Here is a 14033-nt window from a genome sequence, read left to right as displayed (position 1 = left end):
CAGACAGAATTTATACTTGTTTTAGTAGTTTAGGTCTTATGTCAAAGACACTAAAAGCTGATGAAGGAGGGTAAATGATATCTGACCTATTATATATGTGTACATATAGAAAAAAGAGGCATATGCCAAAGAAATTGCTTATTTAATCAATATAGACTTAAATATATATATATATATTTTAGATATGTTTTAACTATGTTGATACCAACATAATAAAGAGATTTTACTAATTAATTTTTATAGAAAAACATGTCTATATACATATCTATAATTAAGGAGCACCCCTCCCCACATTTGAGATGATTACTCAGTGGGAAGCAGTAATACACATGGAAAAGGCTTCCCTCCTGTATTGAGACAAGGAGATGAGATAAGACTTAGTCATTTTTAGCAATGGGTATTTAAAAAAAAAGTGTTGTTTTTTTTTAATAACACCACAGTTCAGATGACGATAGTCAAAGTTCAAGGTCTTAAAGTCTTATAGTATTTCAATGTCCATTTTCAGTTTGTTCCAGGGTTGTCTTGTTTTGCTTCTGTGTCACACGTAGTCTTTCCCACTGGAAGGTGCAGGCTTGGGATAGGGCCGTGGTGTTGGGTAAGATGTTTTTCGGGGGCAGGAGCAGCAAAGTAGGGCACCTCCCAGAAGCAAGAGAGAAGCAGCAGCCCAGCCAGTGAAGAGAGCCGCACCAAATTCATACCTGAGAGGAAAAGATAACACATCTGCTTAATCAATGAATCACTGGAAAGTTTTCTAATGTAATTAGAAATCTCATATTTTTTTTCCCACTGAAAACAAGCCCCCATGATCCCTGGGGCAAGTACTTTCAGGTTTGTGCTTGCACACACAAGAATGTTTACATTGCAGTTGCTGACAATTTGCAAAAGTAGATCAGGCAATACAGCATGCAACACCAGGTCAATTGCACAAATATTTCCAAAGACTTTTCCATGTGTAGGAGACTGGTAACACATCTTTATATACTTTAGGAATCAGGTTTGAACTATGATTCCTAGGCTCATGCTATCACCACATAGCAACCATATTGTATAAAGAAACTCCTAAAGTGCTAGACCATTCGAGTTTTTTTGTTGTTGTTAATCCTCACATGAGGATATTTTTCCATTGATTTTTTAGAGAGAGTGGAAGGGAGGAGAGACAGAGAGAAACATCGATTTGAGAGAGACACATCGATTGGTTTCCTCCAGCGCAACTGGAGTACATGCCCTTGATCGAGCCTGCAACCAAGGTATGTGCCCTTGACCGGAATCGAACCCAGGACCCTTCAGTCCATGGGCCAATGCTCTATCCATTGAGCCAAACTGGCCGGGGCATCCATTAGAGTTTTTAATAGTTGATCCCAGGTACCTATAAACACTGAAATCTGAAATTTATGGTTTAGAAAAAAGACTTCTAAGCAATCCATGGAGCATTCTAGATTAAGCTGATATAAGTGGATGTATTAAGCCAGACTCTTGGGAAGAGGATCTGTGTCTGATGGTAGACAACAAAAGTAGAAAAAGGTGTATCTAGAATTATGAGGCCTGGGTTCGGATCCAAATGCAAACTCTCAACAGCTGCAATTATGTGTTGGTAATTTCACTTCTCAACCTCAGTTTCTGCTTCTCTTAAATGGTGCTCTCACACCATTACTAGTAAAATGTTAGCCTATTGACCTCCAGCAGTCTCTGTCCCTACATTGTAAATCTAATGGGAAGGGCTCCAACACAATCATTGCAATGTGTATCCTCCTGTATGTGGGTGATTATATAAAAAGAATCACACCTTATCTATCCAACCACTGGGATTTTTCATCTATTCATCCTGACACTCACAAACAATAATTACATCTTAACATCCTGACTCCGAATGTAGTTATTAGGCTTTAAAGACATGAACACAGTGAGACAAAGAGCCTTGTCCCTGATCAAAGAGTGCTGTTACATGAGAGCCAGGAATCAGCCCTTGAATTTCCACAACTTGCGATATTATGAAAGTTGACCTTTGGAAAGTCAATTTTATTGTTGTGGTGGAACAGAAAACTTCAAAGTAGTATCACAACTTATTTTTTCATAAATAAATTAAACTTCTTTTCATAAATAAAGTTAAACTATTGAGAATGAAGTATTATTCATTAAGGCATAGAGTAGTAAGTACTATTTTTTCAATCATAAGCTGTGTGTTAGTTACAAATAATCACAATTAAGTGTTCTAAGCATCATAATATACTTCAAAAGGTACATTTCAAATTTATTAATATATTTATTAATATTTAAAAAAAAAACAAGAGAAAGGGCCAAACACACAGTTGCAAAACATAAGCTTGCAACTTTTCTACCTCAAATATGTTCTATCATTCATACAGGCTGTTAAAGCAATTAGCAAACTCATTTTAACATGAGTCACAGGCCATTCAAATTATTTTTAAGTTTGAGATAAAATTCCCCAGAAAGCAAATCTGGGAAGCTGTGGCACTAGCTGGACTTTGCAGAACATAAAAAGAGTATTTTCTCAGAAAACAAGCTATTTTACACATGAATAGCATTACCTGGCATTGACTGGTGTCATGGGGTCATAGAATTCTTGAACAATTCTGTGGCCATACCATGCTGTGGCAACTAAAGCAGCTAGACCTAGAGAAATTAAAAACAAAGACTGTTAATCATTATGGAACACTGAGCATAAATATACAGCCCATTACATTGATAAGGATTTTATAAGAATTTAATCTCGCCAATAATGCTGACATTTTGAATTTAGTCAATTTTAGACAATTTTAATTTAGGGAGATTAGAAATTAAGACCTTTTTTATTCCAAGTATTCTGTTAAGACAGACCAAAACATTAGGTCAGAGTTAGGCATAGGTTGTACTCTGTCATATTATTAATTTATAGTTCAAGGTCACTGGCACCAATAAAGCATTTTTGCAAACAATTCAGGAGGTTCATGTCATTTATGATCTTCAAAGATATTGTTACACATTAGTGTACTAAACTACTTTTCATAAAACCAATGTCCTTATTACTATAGATGAGTCACTTGAAAAAGGGGAAATGAAAACCCTTCTACATTCTTCTTGATCAAAGAGCAAAATTTACATTTCTGTAGGATCAAAAGGAAAGTAAGTGGCTAGATAGCAGGAAGAGCAGAAACTGTCTCAGAATGGTCCAGACCACCCAAAGTCCTACTGCTCCACTGGCCAGACCTGCCAGATACTGCCTTGAGATTTGCTGAGGTGACACTACAGATAAATGTATACAGCACACTCCCAATTTTCCATTTATTTCATATTTGAGTAATACCAAGGATCTACTTAATCAAAATAATCCATTCTATCATTTGAAACAAGTATAAAATATTTTTATTTTTCTAATCCAAATAAATTAAGTAACTTCCTTTCATAGTAATTCTAAGAAACCATCAATATAGACAGATTAAATTTTTAAATGCTCCATTTTCCTCCACCTCAAAAACAATGTGTCCAAGTTAATTTCCTCTAATACCTGACAGAAAACACGAGTGCTTTTGGCTGCTCAGATGCATCATGAGACTACTTTGGAATTTTCGACCCTCGCTCCCTAGGAAATTCCTTACTAAACTGAACTGGGAGTGATGCAATCATTCAGGGAAGTTATAAAAAGGTAAGCAAAGGAAGGGTGCTATGCAGTAAATCTATGCCTAGCCTTTGATGTAAAATTAAACTTTTTGGAATTAAAGCACCATCCATGGGTGTGTGTGGTTTTTTGCAGAGGGGTGGGAGGGCTAATTTGGAAAACTGAAAGACTGGTGACTTTCAACTAGCCAAATCTTTAGCAAAGCCACAGGAACTCTTCATTACTGGTTAAATCCGATATCATGCTGGGGCAAAGGCCCCTACAAGGTCATTTGCAAAGAGGAAATGAGAAAAGAAAGTATGATTCTAGTTTCTCCTAGTGATGGATTATATCATTGGTGTCATTTTAAACCAATAGACTACTATATATATTATGTACTGTATATAATAGTTTATTTCAAAAATAGACTATATATATTAAATACTATTTTATACACATACATGCAACCTTATTTAAAATAAGCTTATTATAACACTAAAATGGAACTGCCATGCCTTTCTTTGGTTCTCATTTTCTTAAAGGTCACATATCTAACTCAATAAGCAACACTTCAGTAAGTCAACAAATATATATTGGTCTTTTTCAAGGCCTCTCTGTATTGTTTTCATTCTTAATTCATTTAACCCAATTTCCTACCTCCACTCCATTCCACCTTCTACCTCCACTCCAATTGGCCTTTCTCTTCACTGACCTATGGGTATATCCTGTTTATTTTGGAATCAGATCTGCCCAACTGAAATGATGTTCTCATTTTCTTCTAATAATTCCAACCCCATCCATTCCTCACACACCTATTTGATCCACACATTCTTTATATTCTCTCTTACTACTCCCCATTCTTGTCATATGTTGTCTGTGGGGACGCCATGAAAATGTTCTATGTAAATAGAGTTGTTCCCTAGGGTTTGCTAGATAGGAGATCTTGCTCTTCACCTGGGGAAACTGGTTCTAATAAACCGGTTGGCAACTGAAACCAGAAAGAATAATAAACCTGTCCACTGTGAGCATAGATCTCAAATTTTCATTTGGTTCCTTTGAGAATGTGAAAGTCAGCTGGACTTAAGGTTTCTATGTCTTCAGATTTTAAAAGGACTGAAATAAACCAATTCAAGTGCAAGAAATCCAACATTGTCTAAGGAAATGGAAAGCTAAATCTCAAACCATGCCAGAGATAGTTTAGTAAGATAAAACCATGCCAGAGACAGTTTAGAAAGAGGGGCAGGGCCTCTCTTACCTGCAATAAGAAATATCACACCTCCAATGACAGCCATCCGCATCTTCTGGACCTCATCATCCTCCAGGCACTTCATACACTTCATACCAACAGTGGCCACAAAGATAGCTATTAGTCCCAGAAGGATGCCAACCACCATCAAGGCACGGGTTGCTTGCAAAGTACCTGGCAGGAAATATTTTAGAACATGTAAAATTAATCATATATAGACCAATGAGAGAAGATTGGTAAAAGACCAACTATATTTCAATGTTGTATGAAAGAAATAAAATTAAACTGGGAGTCAGGAGACCCCAGTTCTAGCGATGTTTCTGTAGGTAAGCAACATAGTTTCTTCTCCAGAAAACCAAACAACTGGATGGATAATGCATAAGAAACCCTTAGGCTCTAACATTTTATGTTTTCAACATTAAATTCAAATTCCTCTGGAAAAATAATGATCTGGTTGAATAGGGTTAGCTGATCTAATACATCTTTAATCCTTACTAATGGAGTATTTTAATTCTGAAATACAATCATGTTTTATCCTTAATGTTAAACCATTTATAATATTAATATATCTTGGTAATAGTCAACAGCTTTATACCCCAGCCACCAGACTTCAGAAAAGGCAGAAGTGAATTGGGAAGATAAGAAATGAATTTCTCATTGATTATCATGGCTGAATAAACAGCATTTGTATCTCAAGTGACTGAGGTGAGGATGGGAATATGAGTGTCATTTTCTTAGAACAAAACTAAATAACCTTTCCCATGTTACTTTAGAACATAGTGGATTCATATTCAGAGCTATCACCATAACTATTTCCATTGTCATGTTGTCAAATAGCAGACAATAATTCAATGTAGCATTTCTCAGGGTTCCATTCATTTTCTGATTTCCTGTTATTGTCATTGCGAACTAAGTCATGATCACACAGATGGGGGCAGGGTTCAGAGGTTATGCCAGTATGTAAAACCATGACACCATCATTGTGGCATAAAGGCACAGACTTAAAGAAAACAAGCTGATACTATGCTGGTAAGATGAGTTTGATTAATTCTAGATTTACTTCCTCCTTCATATAAAGATCATTATCTCACTGGCAGTGCTCACATGTGACAAGTATTTCTGCATATATAAATACTATTTACATCAAACCAAACCATGCTATCTTCAGTAAGCTACTTATTATTCTTTGGGACCATGATTCTATTATGTAAAGTGTGAATGATGGTATCTCTTATCAGAGAGTTGGAACAATTGACTTATTTTTTTTTAAATATATTTTTATTTCAGAGTGGAAGGGAGAGGGAGAGAGAGAGAGATAGAAACATCAATGTTGAGAGAGAATCATTGATCGGCTGCCTCCTACACGCCCCTCTCTGGGGATCAAGCCCACAACCTGGGCATGTGCCCTTAGCCAGAATCGAACCCCGGACCCTTCAGTCCACAGGCCAGTGGTCTATCCACTGAGCAAAACCAGCTAGTTGACTTCTTGATGCTCTTCAAAAGTGGCTGACATGATAGAAAGGTTTTATATCTCACTGTCTAATTGAGACCTAGGCTCAGTCTTAGTATTTTCAGAGCTGAGACCTTGAATTACCAATCCTAATTAACACTAAGATCTAAAACATCAATTTTTATTTCTTTTATATTCCCATTCCAGCCATAACCAATCTCTGATAAAATCATAGTAACCTCTATCTAAGAAGTAGCAAATGTTTTTTTTTCTGTATTTGAGAGATATTTTGGAAGCCAAAATACATTTTTACTTGATTTAATTAAAAGGCAAACCAGAGACACTCCCCTCTACCCCTCCTTATAAGTGTGTGTGGGTATACATGCACCCTACCTACACACTTATCTTAAGATTCCAGTGTGGTATAAGAGCTGCTGAATCAAAATACATATTCCACTGTGATGTGAAGAGGAAAGTACCAAGAACTCCACCATGAGGTGTGTCTTTCCTTCTAATTTACCAAATGTGTTTGCAAAGGCAATCATTACTAAAAAGGAAAATGAAAATAAAATATCTAAGCTCTTATACACAACACAAATTTCAAATTCCACTCAGAAGGCAATCATTTAAAATGAAGGAATACTGGCAGAAGAGATGATCCACGTGCCAGGATAGTGTGACCTGGGGTCCACTTACCTGGGATTATCTTGGTTTTAAAACTACTTGTGCTACACAGACAATAGTTTGGTGAAGGCCTGGGTGGGGCAGGGACTGGGTGGAGGGGGCCAAAGGGGAGAAATCTCTAATACTGTCAACAATAAAAAATAAAAATAAAACTACCTGCCTATATCTAGGGAAGCCTCAATCTTGCACCAACAGGGATATCTGGTCACTCTTCTGGCAGATGATAGGATGTGGAAAGTAAAATGAGGTGGGTTTAGCAAAGTGAGCAGAGATGTAAGTCAGGCAGGGCTTTGCAAGGTAGGGTAAAGTGTTTGGAGATGATTCTAAGTGTAATAAGAAGTCACTGGAGGGTCTTAAAGAAGGGGTGATGGGATGTTTACCCTTGGTATAGAGGTCACAGTCAACATTTTTCCTGTGCTAGCCCTTCAAATATGCATCAGCTCCTACACTTCTCAGCCACCTCCACTTTGTTTTCTCGTGAATACTCCATTTTCTGACTCTTTATTCATCACTTTTGTTTCTTTCTCTGATCTCTCTCCAAGCTTTCCACTTTGTTGGAGCTGTAGGGCCTCAAACCAAACCCAGCTTCCATAATAATCATTCTGGTGTGTGTTTCATGTAAAAACAGCAGGCCACCAGTCTGGCAGGTCTGAGCACTTGGATCACAAGGTGTTCTTCATGAGGAGTCTATGGGCCTCAGTCTCATGAGTCAGGTCTGGATATAGCCATGCAGGCAGGGAGCAGACATGGATAAACTACTTCAAAGCTTCCTTTGCACTCACCTGGAATGATCTAAGATTCACAGTTTTCATTGCTAGATTTTGTCCCCTTTAAATTCTCATCCTCCTCCCGCCCCCTACAAATCCACCCATTTTACTCTTCTACTTCTTTTACAAAGTTTCTGTGCAGGAGGGGACAAAGCCTAGTTTGTTTGTTTTTTCTTTATAGAATAATGGTTTGCTTGTATAATGCACAAAAATAATGGAGGAAAAAACTATAGTTAGGACTTATCTAAACCTTACAGAGCAAGGGATTCATGTTTCATTTTTAAAAATCTGATAAAGCAATAGTGCTATTTTGCGAAGCAGTATTTTTTCAATTTATGACCTTGGCATCCATTGACTTAGGACATTTCTTTATATTTTACAATACTAGATGGGCATCAAACACAAAATCTCATTTTGCTTCATTGTAGACATTTGGATTAATTCTTAACTATCATGATGGTGGTGGGGGAAGGGATGTAAAAATACAAAGGGAAAAGGCTGAGAATCATACTGAGTGTATATAATAGTGGTTTAAAAATCAAAGTGAGCAAGTGTGTTAGAAGTTAGGAGGGTTTTATGTGCAGATAGAATCTAAATTACACAGATTTAAGCTGGAACCAGATGAATTTTTCAAATTAATGTCTATGGAAGTCTTCTAAGTCAGATACCCATAATATATAATTGTGAGCTCCTTGAAGACTTGGGTCAGATATTTGTTCATGTTCCCACCCAAAACACTAAAACTTGTACCTGACAAGCTATATAGATTATGCTATGTGTGTTCAATGAATTTAAATTAGAACATGTCTTTATCCTTTAAAATTCTACTAATAAGGTCATTGAAAAATACTATCTTGTGTTAAGCTTAACCTTTGGAAAAAAATATTGAGAAATGCCTCCCTAGAGAGCCAGGCATGCTAAAATCTTACTATATAAAACCAGACTTAGTTTAGAACATTAAACGCTAATAACTCATACAGGGAGGAAAAATTCATACTTTTTTCTTAATCTGATTTGGTTTAAATTATTTCTAAAATATTTATATATTTTATGATCTTCCAAGGAGTTTTTTCTTAGTGGAATAATGATCAGCAGGACAGAGAAGTTGAAAAATGTTTAAAAGGTACAAAATAAAATTTTGGGCTAGGGAGGTACAGTATAGTTTTGGACAACTAACTCTGATCTGGTCTGATTAAATCAAATCTAAAAGCAAATATGTTCTTTTCTTGGCCCTTTAAATTGGTAGATACCTCTATAATACTATTATCGTGGACTAAAGTTGTCTGCAGAGAAAATGTTAGCAAACATTTGAGAAGCTAAACCATTGTTTCTCATCATTATTCAGCAATACATGGAGAAGTCAGTCTTTTAATTATACTTAGCTAGACTGATAATCTTGAGATTAAAGACTATGAAGTTCTTACCACTTGCAACTTGAAAGTATAATCTGAAAAAAATATTTAAAAAGATCTCTACTTACAAGAAACGAGTTAGAAATTACTGATCCGCTACAGTTAGGTTGATCAACATTGAGTGTAGAAAGACAAGCATAGCCAAGTGGGATTTTTTTTTTTCTAAAGATTTTCTAAAGTTTTCCTATACAAGGAGCAGAATCTTCTTTAAATTTCTTGCATTGTTCATACTACTTACTGGCCATATTATTAAATTGCTATTCTGTGTACTTCATAAACAACACAGATTTTAAGTATATCTGCATTCTCACATAGTCCCTCTTTGCATCAGTGGTTGCTTAATAAGTAATAGGGAAATCAATGAACTGAACATTGGGTCACTAGAGCAAAACTGCTCTGCTCTAGTCTCCTCTGCAATTAAATGAGCTCATCACAGACCATCACAGAACTATACTTCCCTGGCCTTTTCACTTGTTAAATCTCCCTTTTACTCAAGTTCAAAGTTTCTCAATGAGTCCTTATTGTTAGCATTTCCATTTTATTGTTGCATGAGCTGGTGGCCATTGGGTGTGACCTCGGGACACCAGCACGGTCAGAAACTGAAGTGATCTGGAATGAGGCAGGACTTAGCACTTTTTGGAATGTCTTAACCAGTTTTAGTTTTCCTTCCTTTCTTCCTTTTCCTTCCCTCCCTCCTTCACATCCTCCTTCCTTTTTCTTCCCTTCCTTCAAGTAATTGCCTCACAATTACATTTATGTTTCTATATTTCCTCTATGCCACTTACCATCCCAAACAAGGAAACCTTAACTGTGCCACTTAACTTTTTCCCTCAATCACAACAGTTAGTTACAAAGAATGTTGGCACTGGAAGAAATCAACTGTAGCACCTTATATATCATCTTAGCTGCATTCCCAGGAGCAAGACAGCTCACATTTGTTGAAGAGAGGAATGAATCATGGATTCAGCTCACCATTCCCCCTACACTGCCCTATTTTATAAATGGGGAGACTATAGTCCAGAGAGACCAAGTGGCTCACCATTATACACATGACTCGTTAGTGCAAAACCAGGGTAAAGAATTAAGAACTTCTGATCTCAAGCCTGAATTTTTGTTTTGACATCTATCATTCCAGGAGTTGGATCAAATTCTTGAACAGATCTGAATACCAATGGCTTTTTGAACACCCTTGGTTCAGCAGGCATACTCTGAGGAAGTGTAAAAGGTGTCTTTCTCTCTGTCTAAGCTTCAAAGTCTGTCCAAATTACTGATTTTGTCTCTTTGATCGAGCCTGACATCATGGTGAGAGTACTGGGCAACCTCACTGACAACCAATACTCATTAAGCACTCCTACACACATGTGGATTCATGCAAAGCAAGTTGAGCAGGTTAGAGGAGCTTATAAACAAATTACAGAATCCAACAGTTGGATGTGACTTAAGAGAGTCTAGTCTAACCTCCCATTTGTCTGGTGCTTGTATTTTGCCTACAACATTCCTACAAAATGCTTACTTATTTCTCTGCTTAGACACCTCCTACCATGCAGCCGCCTGGGGAAGCCCAGTCTTTGGAAAGCCCTAGCTATTAAAGCCAAGCAAGAAGCAGCACTTAACTAAGCGCACAAACTAGACACTAGTTTTCTAAAAGTTTGAAAACTGGGTTAAAACAAGACAAGATGTACAGTGTAGCCCAGAAAAAATCTACTCTCACTGCGTCTGTCACTCTCTTTTGTATATTCCAACTTTCAGCTGCAGGAGTCATCAATGACAATAAATATCATGTACTTCGGATGGAATTGCCAGTGAAAAACCACAATGCACAGTGCAACCTTTGTTTCCCCAGGAAGTGTCATAGGTACATTTTCATAAACTGCTTTGCAAGAACCACCTAAATAAAAAACACACCCTGTGTCTCATTTCCTACATTGTGTTGAGCACGCTGTATCTCTTTAGGCACTTATGGAATTATTTTTTGAACAGCTGACACTATTTAGAGCAGGAGAACAAGGGATCTTAACATGTCTTGTGCTATGGCCTTGATACATCCTTGTATCTTAACCCTAAGATGCCAAGTAGGCTCCACTGACAAAGAGAACAAGGTTCAATTTCAGGAAACTTCTAGCCAAGCTTTTCACCTAAAAGCACTTCGAGGAATACCATCTTTTACAAGGAAGACTACTTATACATACGGATAATCCTGTTCACATTCAGAGGTGACAGAACTATACCAAAACCAGTCAATGAATCACCACCCAGGTCTCTACAGCAGGTGGGTGTGAGCACCACTGCCCAGGTGGAGGAATGGAGACAGGTTCTCTGGACTCCATCCAAAGTCATCCGATGAGTCATTTGCCGGTTGGGGAGAATACCTATGAGTCAAATCTCCCTTTTCTGGGAATTGGTTTTGAGAGAAAGGCCTCAGCCCCACTTGAATAATCTCTGGCTTTAGCCAAAATGAAAAGAGGAATCCAATCTGGAGTTTTTTATTCATATTCATCAGGTAGAAATCTCCAAAATGTGTAGTGGGGAGATGAGGAAGACATTGTTTAATTCTTCCGCACAACTTCAAAAACTGTAATAGCTTTAGTAACTAAGAATAAAAGAAAATAAAACATTTTGCCATGTTATCATTGGTAGGGATGACCTGGCTGAGTATTTGCAATGTGAATCAACCTGATTCCATTGGTCACTTAAGGAAGTTAAAGAGACCCATTTAAACATGTTAAAAATGAACTATTTTGATCAGTAGAATCAGAGACCTCTCTAGAGTTGCCCTTAGAACCTTCTCCATCTGCCAATGCCTCAACATGACACCCCAAATTCCTGACACTATTTCCTTACATGTGTTTATCTTTCCATGGGGAGATTCAGTGATTATACAAAGGAGCATACCTAATATACTTGTTATATTTGGCATAAAGAAGTCCTAGAATGGGAACTTTGAAAAGCTAAAATGACAACACTGAAAACCACCATACACAGTGACTAACCAGATTCCACAGGAGTTCAAGGCATTTAAACACATTCAATAACCCTCAAGTATATGGCTTCTTACAAAACCACATGAGGGAGGTGAACAAAGCAACTGAAGTAAACTTGAGCAATGACAACACTGCTCACCCTCAGCCCATAAAGGGGCCAGTGGACAAGCTTGTTTATCTAGGCAAAGACTAAGGAAGCTTTTCTTCAAGTTAGTTCAAGGGCATAACAGACACATGCTACATGACAACTAATGTAATACCTCAAGGAAGGTACTCCAGCCATAAACTGGTATTACCTAGGTAAGTGGGAATCTAACGAGTTTCAGACGAGGCACCTTTATTTAAAAATTAATAATAAGAAAAAAAGCCATCTTGTCATCTTTCTCCCCGCTATCCTTAGGAATAGCTCTCTCTACATAATCCTTTCCACAGAAGTAAGAAGCAAACACCGATTACAGAGAACATCCTTTGTGGAAGGTGGGAACTTGGAGAGAAGAGCCACCCCTTCTTTTTGCTGCATTCTTCTCCCAGCTGACCTCTGCTGTATCTCCTTAATGGCATTTTGCTTCAGTATCTTCATTCTTCCCTTCAGATTATGATGGGAGTTTATTCAGAACTTTTCTTTTTTTGTCTTCCTTTTCCTACCTGCCACGAGTAACCTTCACTTTCCAAAATAACCTACAAACTCTGCTTCCTCTGAAGATCCCCAACTTGAAAACCTTCAGAGGAATCTCAAGAGGCTTCTTCAAAAAGTCATGAAAAGTGGCACAGAGGGGCCCCCCACACTTATTGCATCTTAAATAGCAAAAGAAACAAAAGCTTCCAACTTTAATGTAAGTAGAAGCACTAAGATGAGGCACTCCATGTGGTAATATGAGAAACTACCAGGCTCCAAACTTTTCAAGGCATACTATTTTCTTGTCCACACCCTACCATTCTTCAATTCACACAGAATCTCAGAATGTCCAGGGGAGGCCTAAGAACTCAGGTGGGAGTTTGGCCTTCACCTCTCAATCTCCACCGCACTCTCCTTGGAATTTAGATGAAACCTCACCTAGAGGAGGAGAAAAAGTGTTACCCAGGGAATTAGAGGCAAAACTAGAGCTTAGTCCTGGACCTCCATTTTCCCAAAGAGCAGCTCTTTTTACTTCCTCTCAACAGGCACATGATCTGAAGACTTGATCAACTGAAGACTGATAACCATGTAATCACATAACAGAATCAGCTGATAGCCTCCACCCCGAAGGGAAGCTCTGGGGGCTGAGGGCTTGGATCCCTTCTGTGGGGGAGGGGAATGCACTCACTGTTGAGGTTCAGCAAGGAGTCGAAGACTTTGCACTGGATCTGCCCGGTACTCTGCGACACGCAGGACATCCACAGCCCCTCGTAGATGGACTGGGCTGTCACGATGTTGTCGCCCGCATAGGAGTGAACCTTCCACTGGGGCATCGCTGTGCTGGCGATGGCCCCAATCCAGCCCAGGAAGGCCAGGATGAAGCCCAGCAGTTGCAGCCCCGCGTTGGCCATGGTTCGCTCGGGCTCCTTGGCTGGCTCCGGGATGGCAGGTGCAGCAGGTGGAGTTTGCAGAGGCTCAGTCGGGGCTCCCGGGAGTGGCGGAGCCGCGCGGGGGAAGTTTTTGCGGGGAGTCCTGCTCCTTGCGGCGCTGCTGGAGAGATTCTAGGTCTGGGTCCAAGTCCGGGTTGGCGCTGGAGTCGGCGTGCGAGAAGCTGTGACTGCTCCCAGGCTCAGGGAATGAGACGGCAACCTGCGGGGCACCGCAATTTAAAGCAGCTCCGCCCTGCGCCCGGCGCGGCCGCGGCGCAGCGCCCCCTGGCGGTTACAGGGCGGCTCTCTGGGGAAGCAGGAGGTCGCGCTCCAGCCCCGTTGGCCAGGTGCTCTGG

The 14033-nt window shown here is 38.9% G+C and overlaps 1 protein-coding gene across 1 annotated transcript; it reads right to left on the bottom strand.

Moving 5' to 3' along the window:
* Positions 1–538: 538 nt before the first annotated feature.
* On the bottom strand, positions 539–13659 carry CLDN1 (claudin 1; the record flags this gene model as incomplete). Its single annotated transcript, XM_080654805.1, has 4 exons — positions 539–698; positions 2547–2631; positions 4848–5012; positions 13437–13659. 4 exons carry the CDS (start codon positions 13657–13659, stop codon positions 539–541), a joined length of 633 nt encoding a protein of 210 aa, XP_080510931.1.
* Between the last annotated feature and the right edge of the window lie 374 nt (positions 13660–14033).

Source organism: Plecotus auritus (genome assembly GCF_963455305.1).
Source record: "Plecotus auritus genome assembly, chromosome: 2".
Classification (NCBI taxonomy): Eukaryota; Metazoa; Chordata; class Mammalia; order Chiroptera; family Vespertilionidae; genus Plecotus; species Plecotus auritus.
The sequence above is the reverse complement of the archived record's forward strand: the minus strand, read 5'-3'. Positions and strand labels throughout refer to the sequence as shown.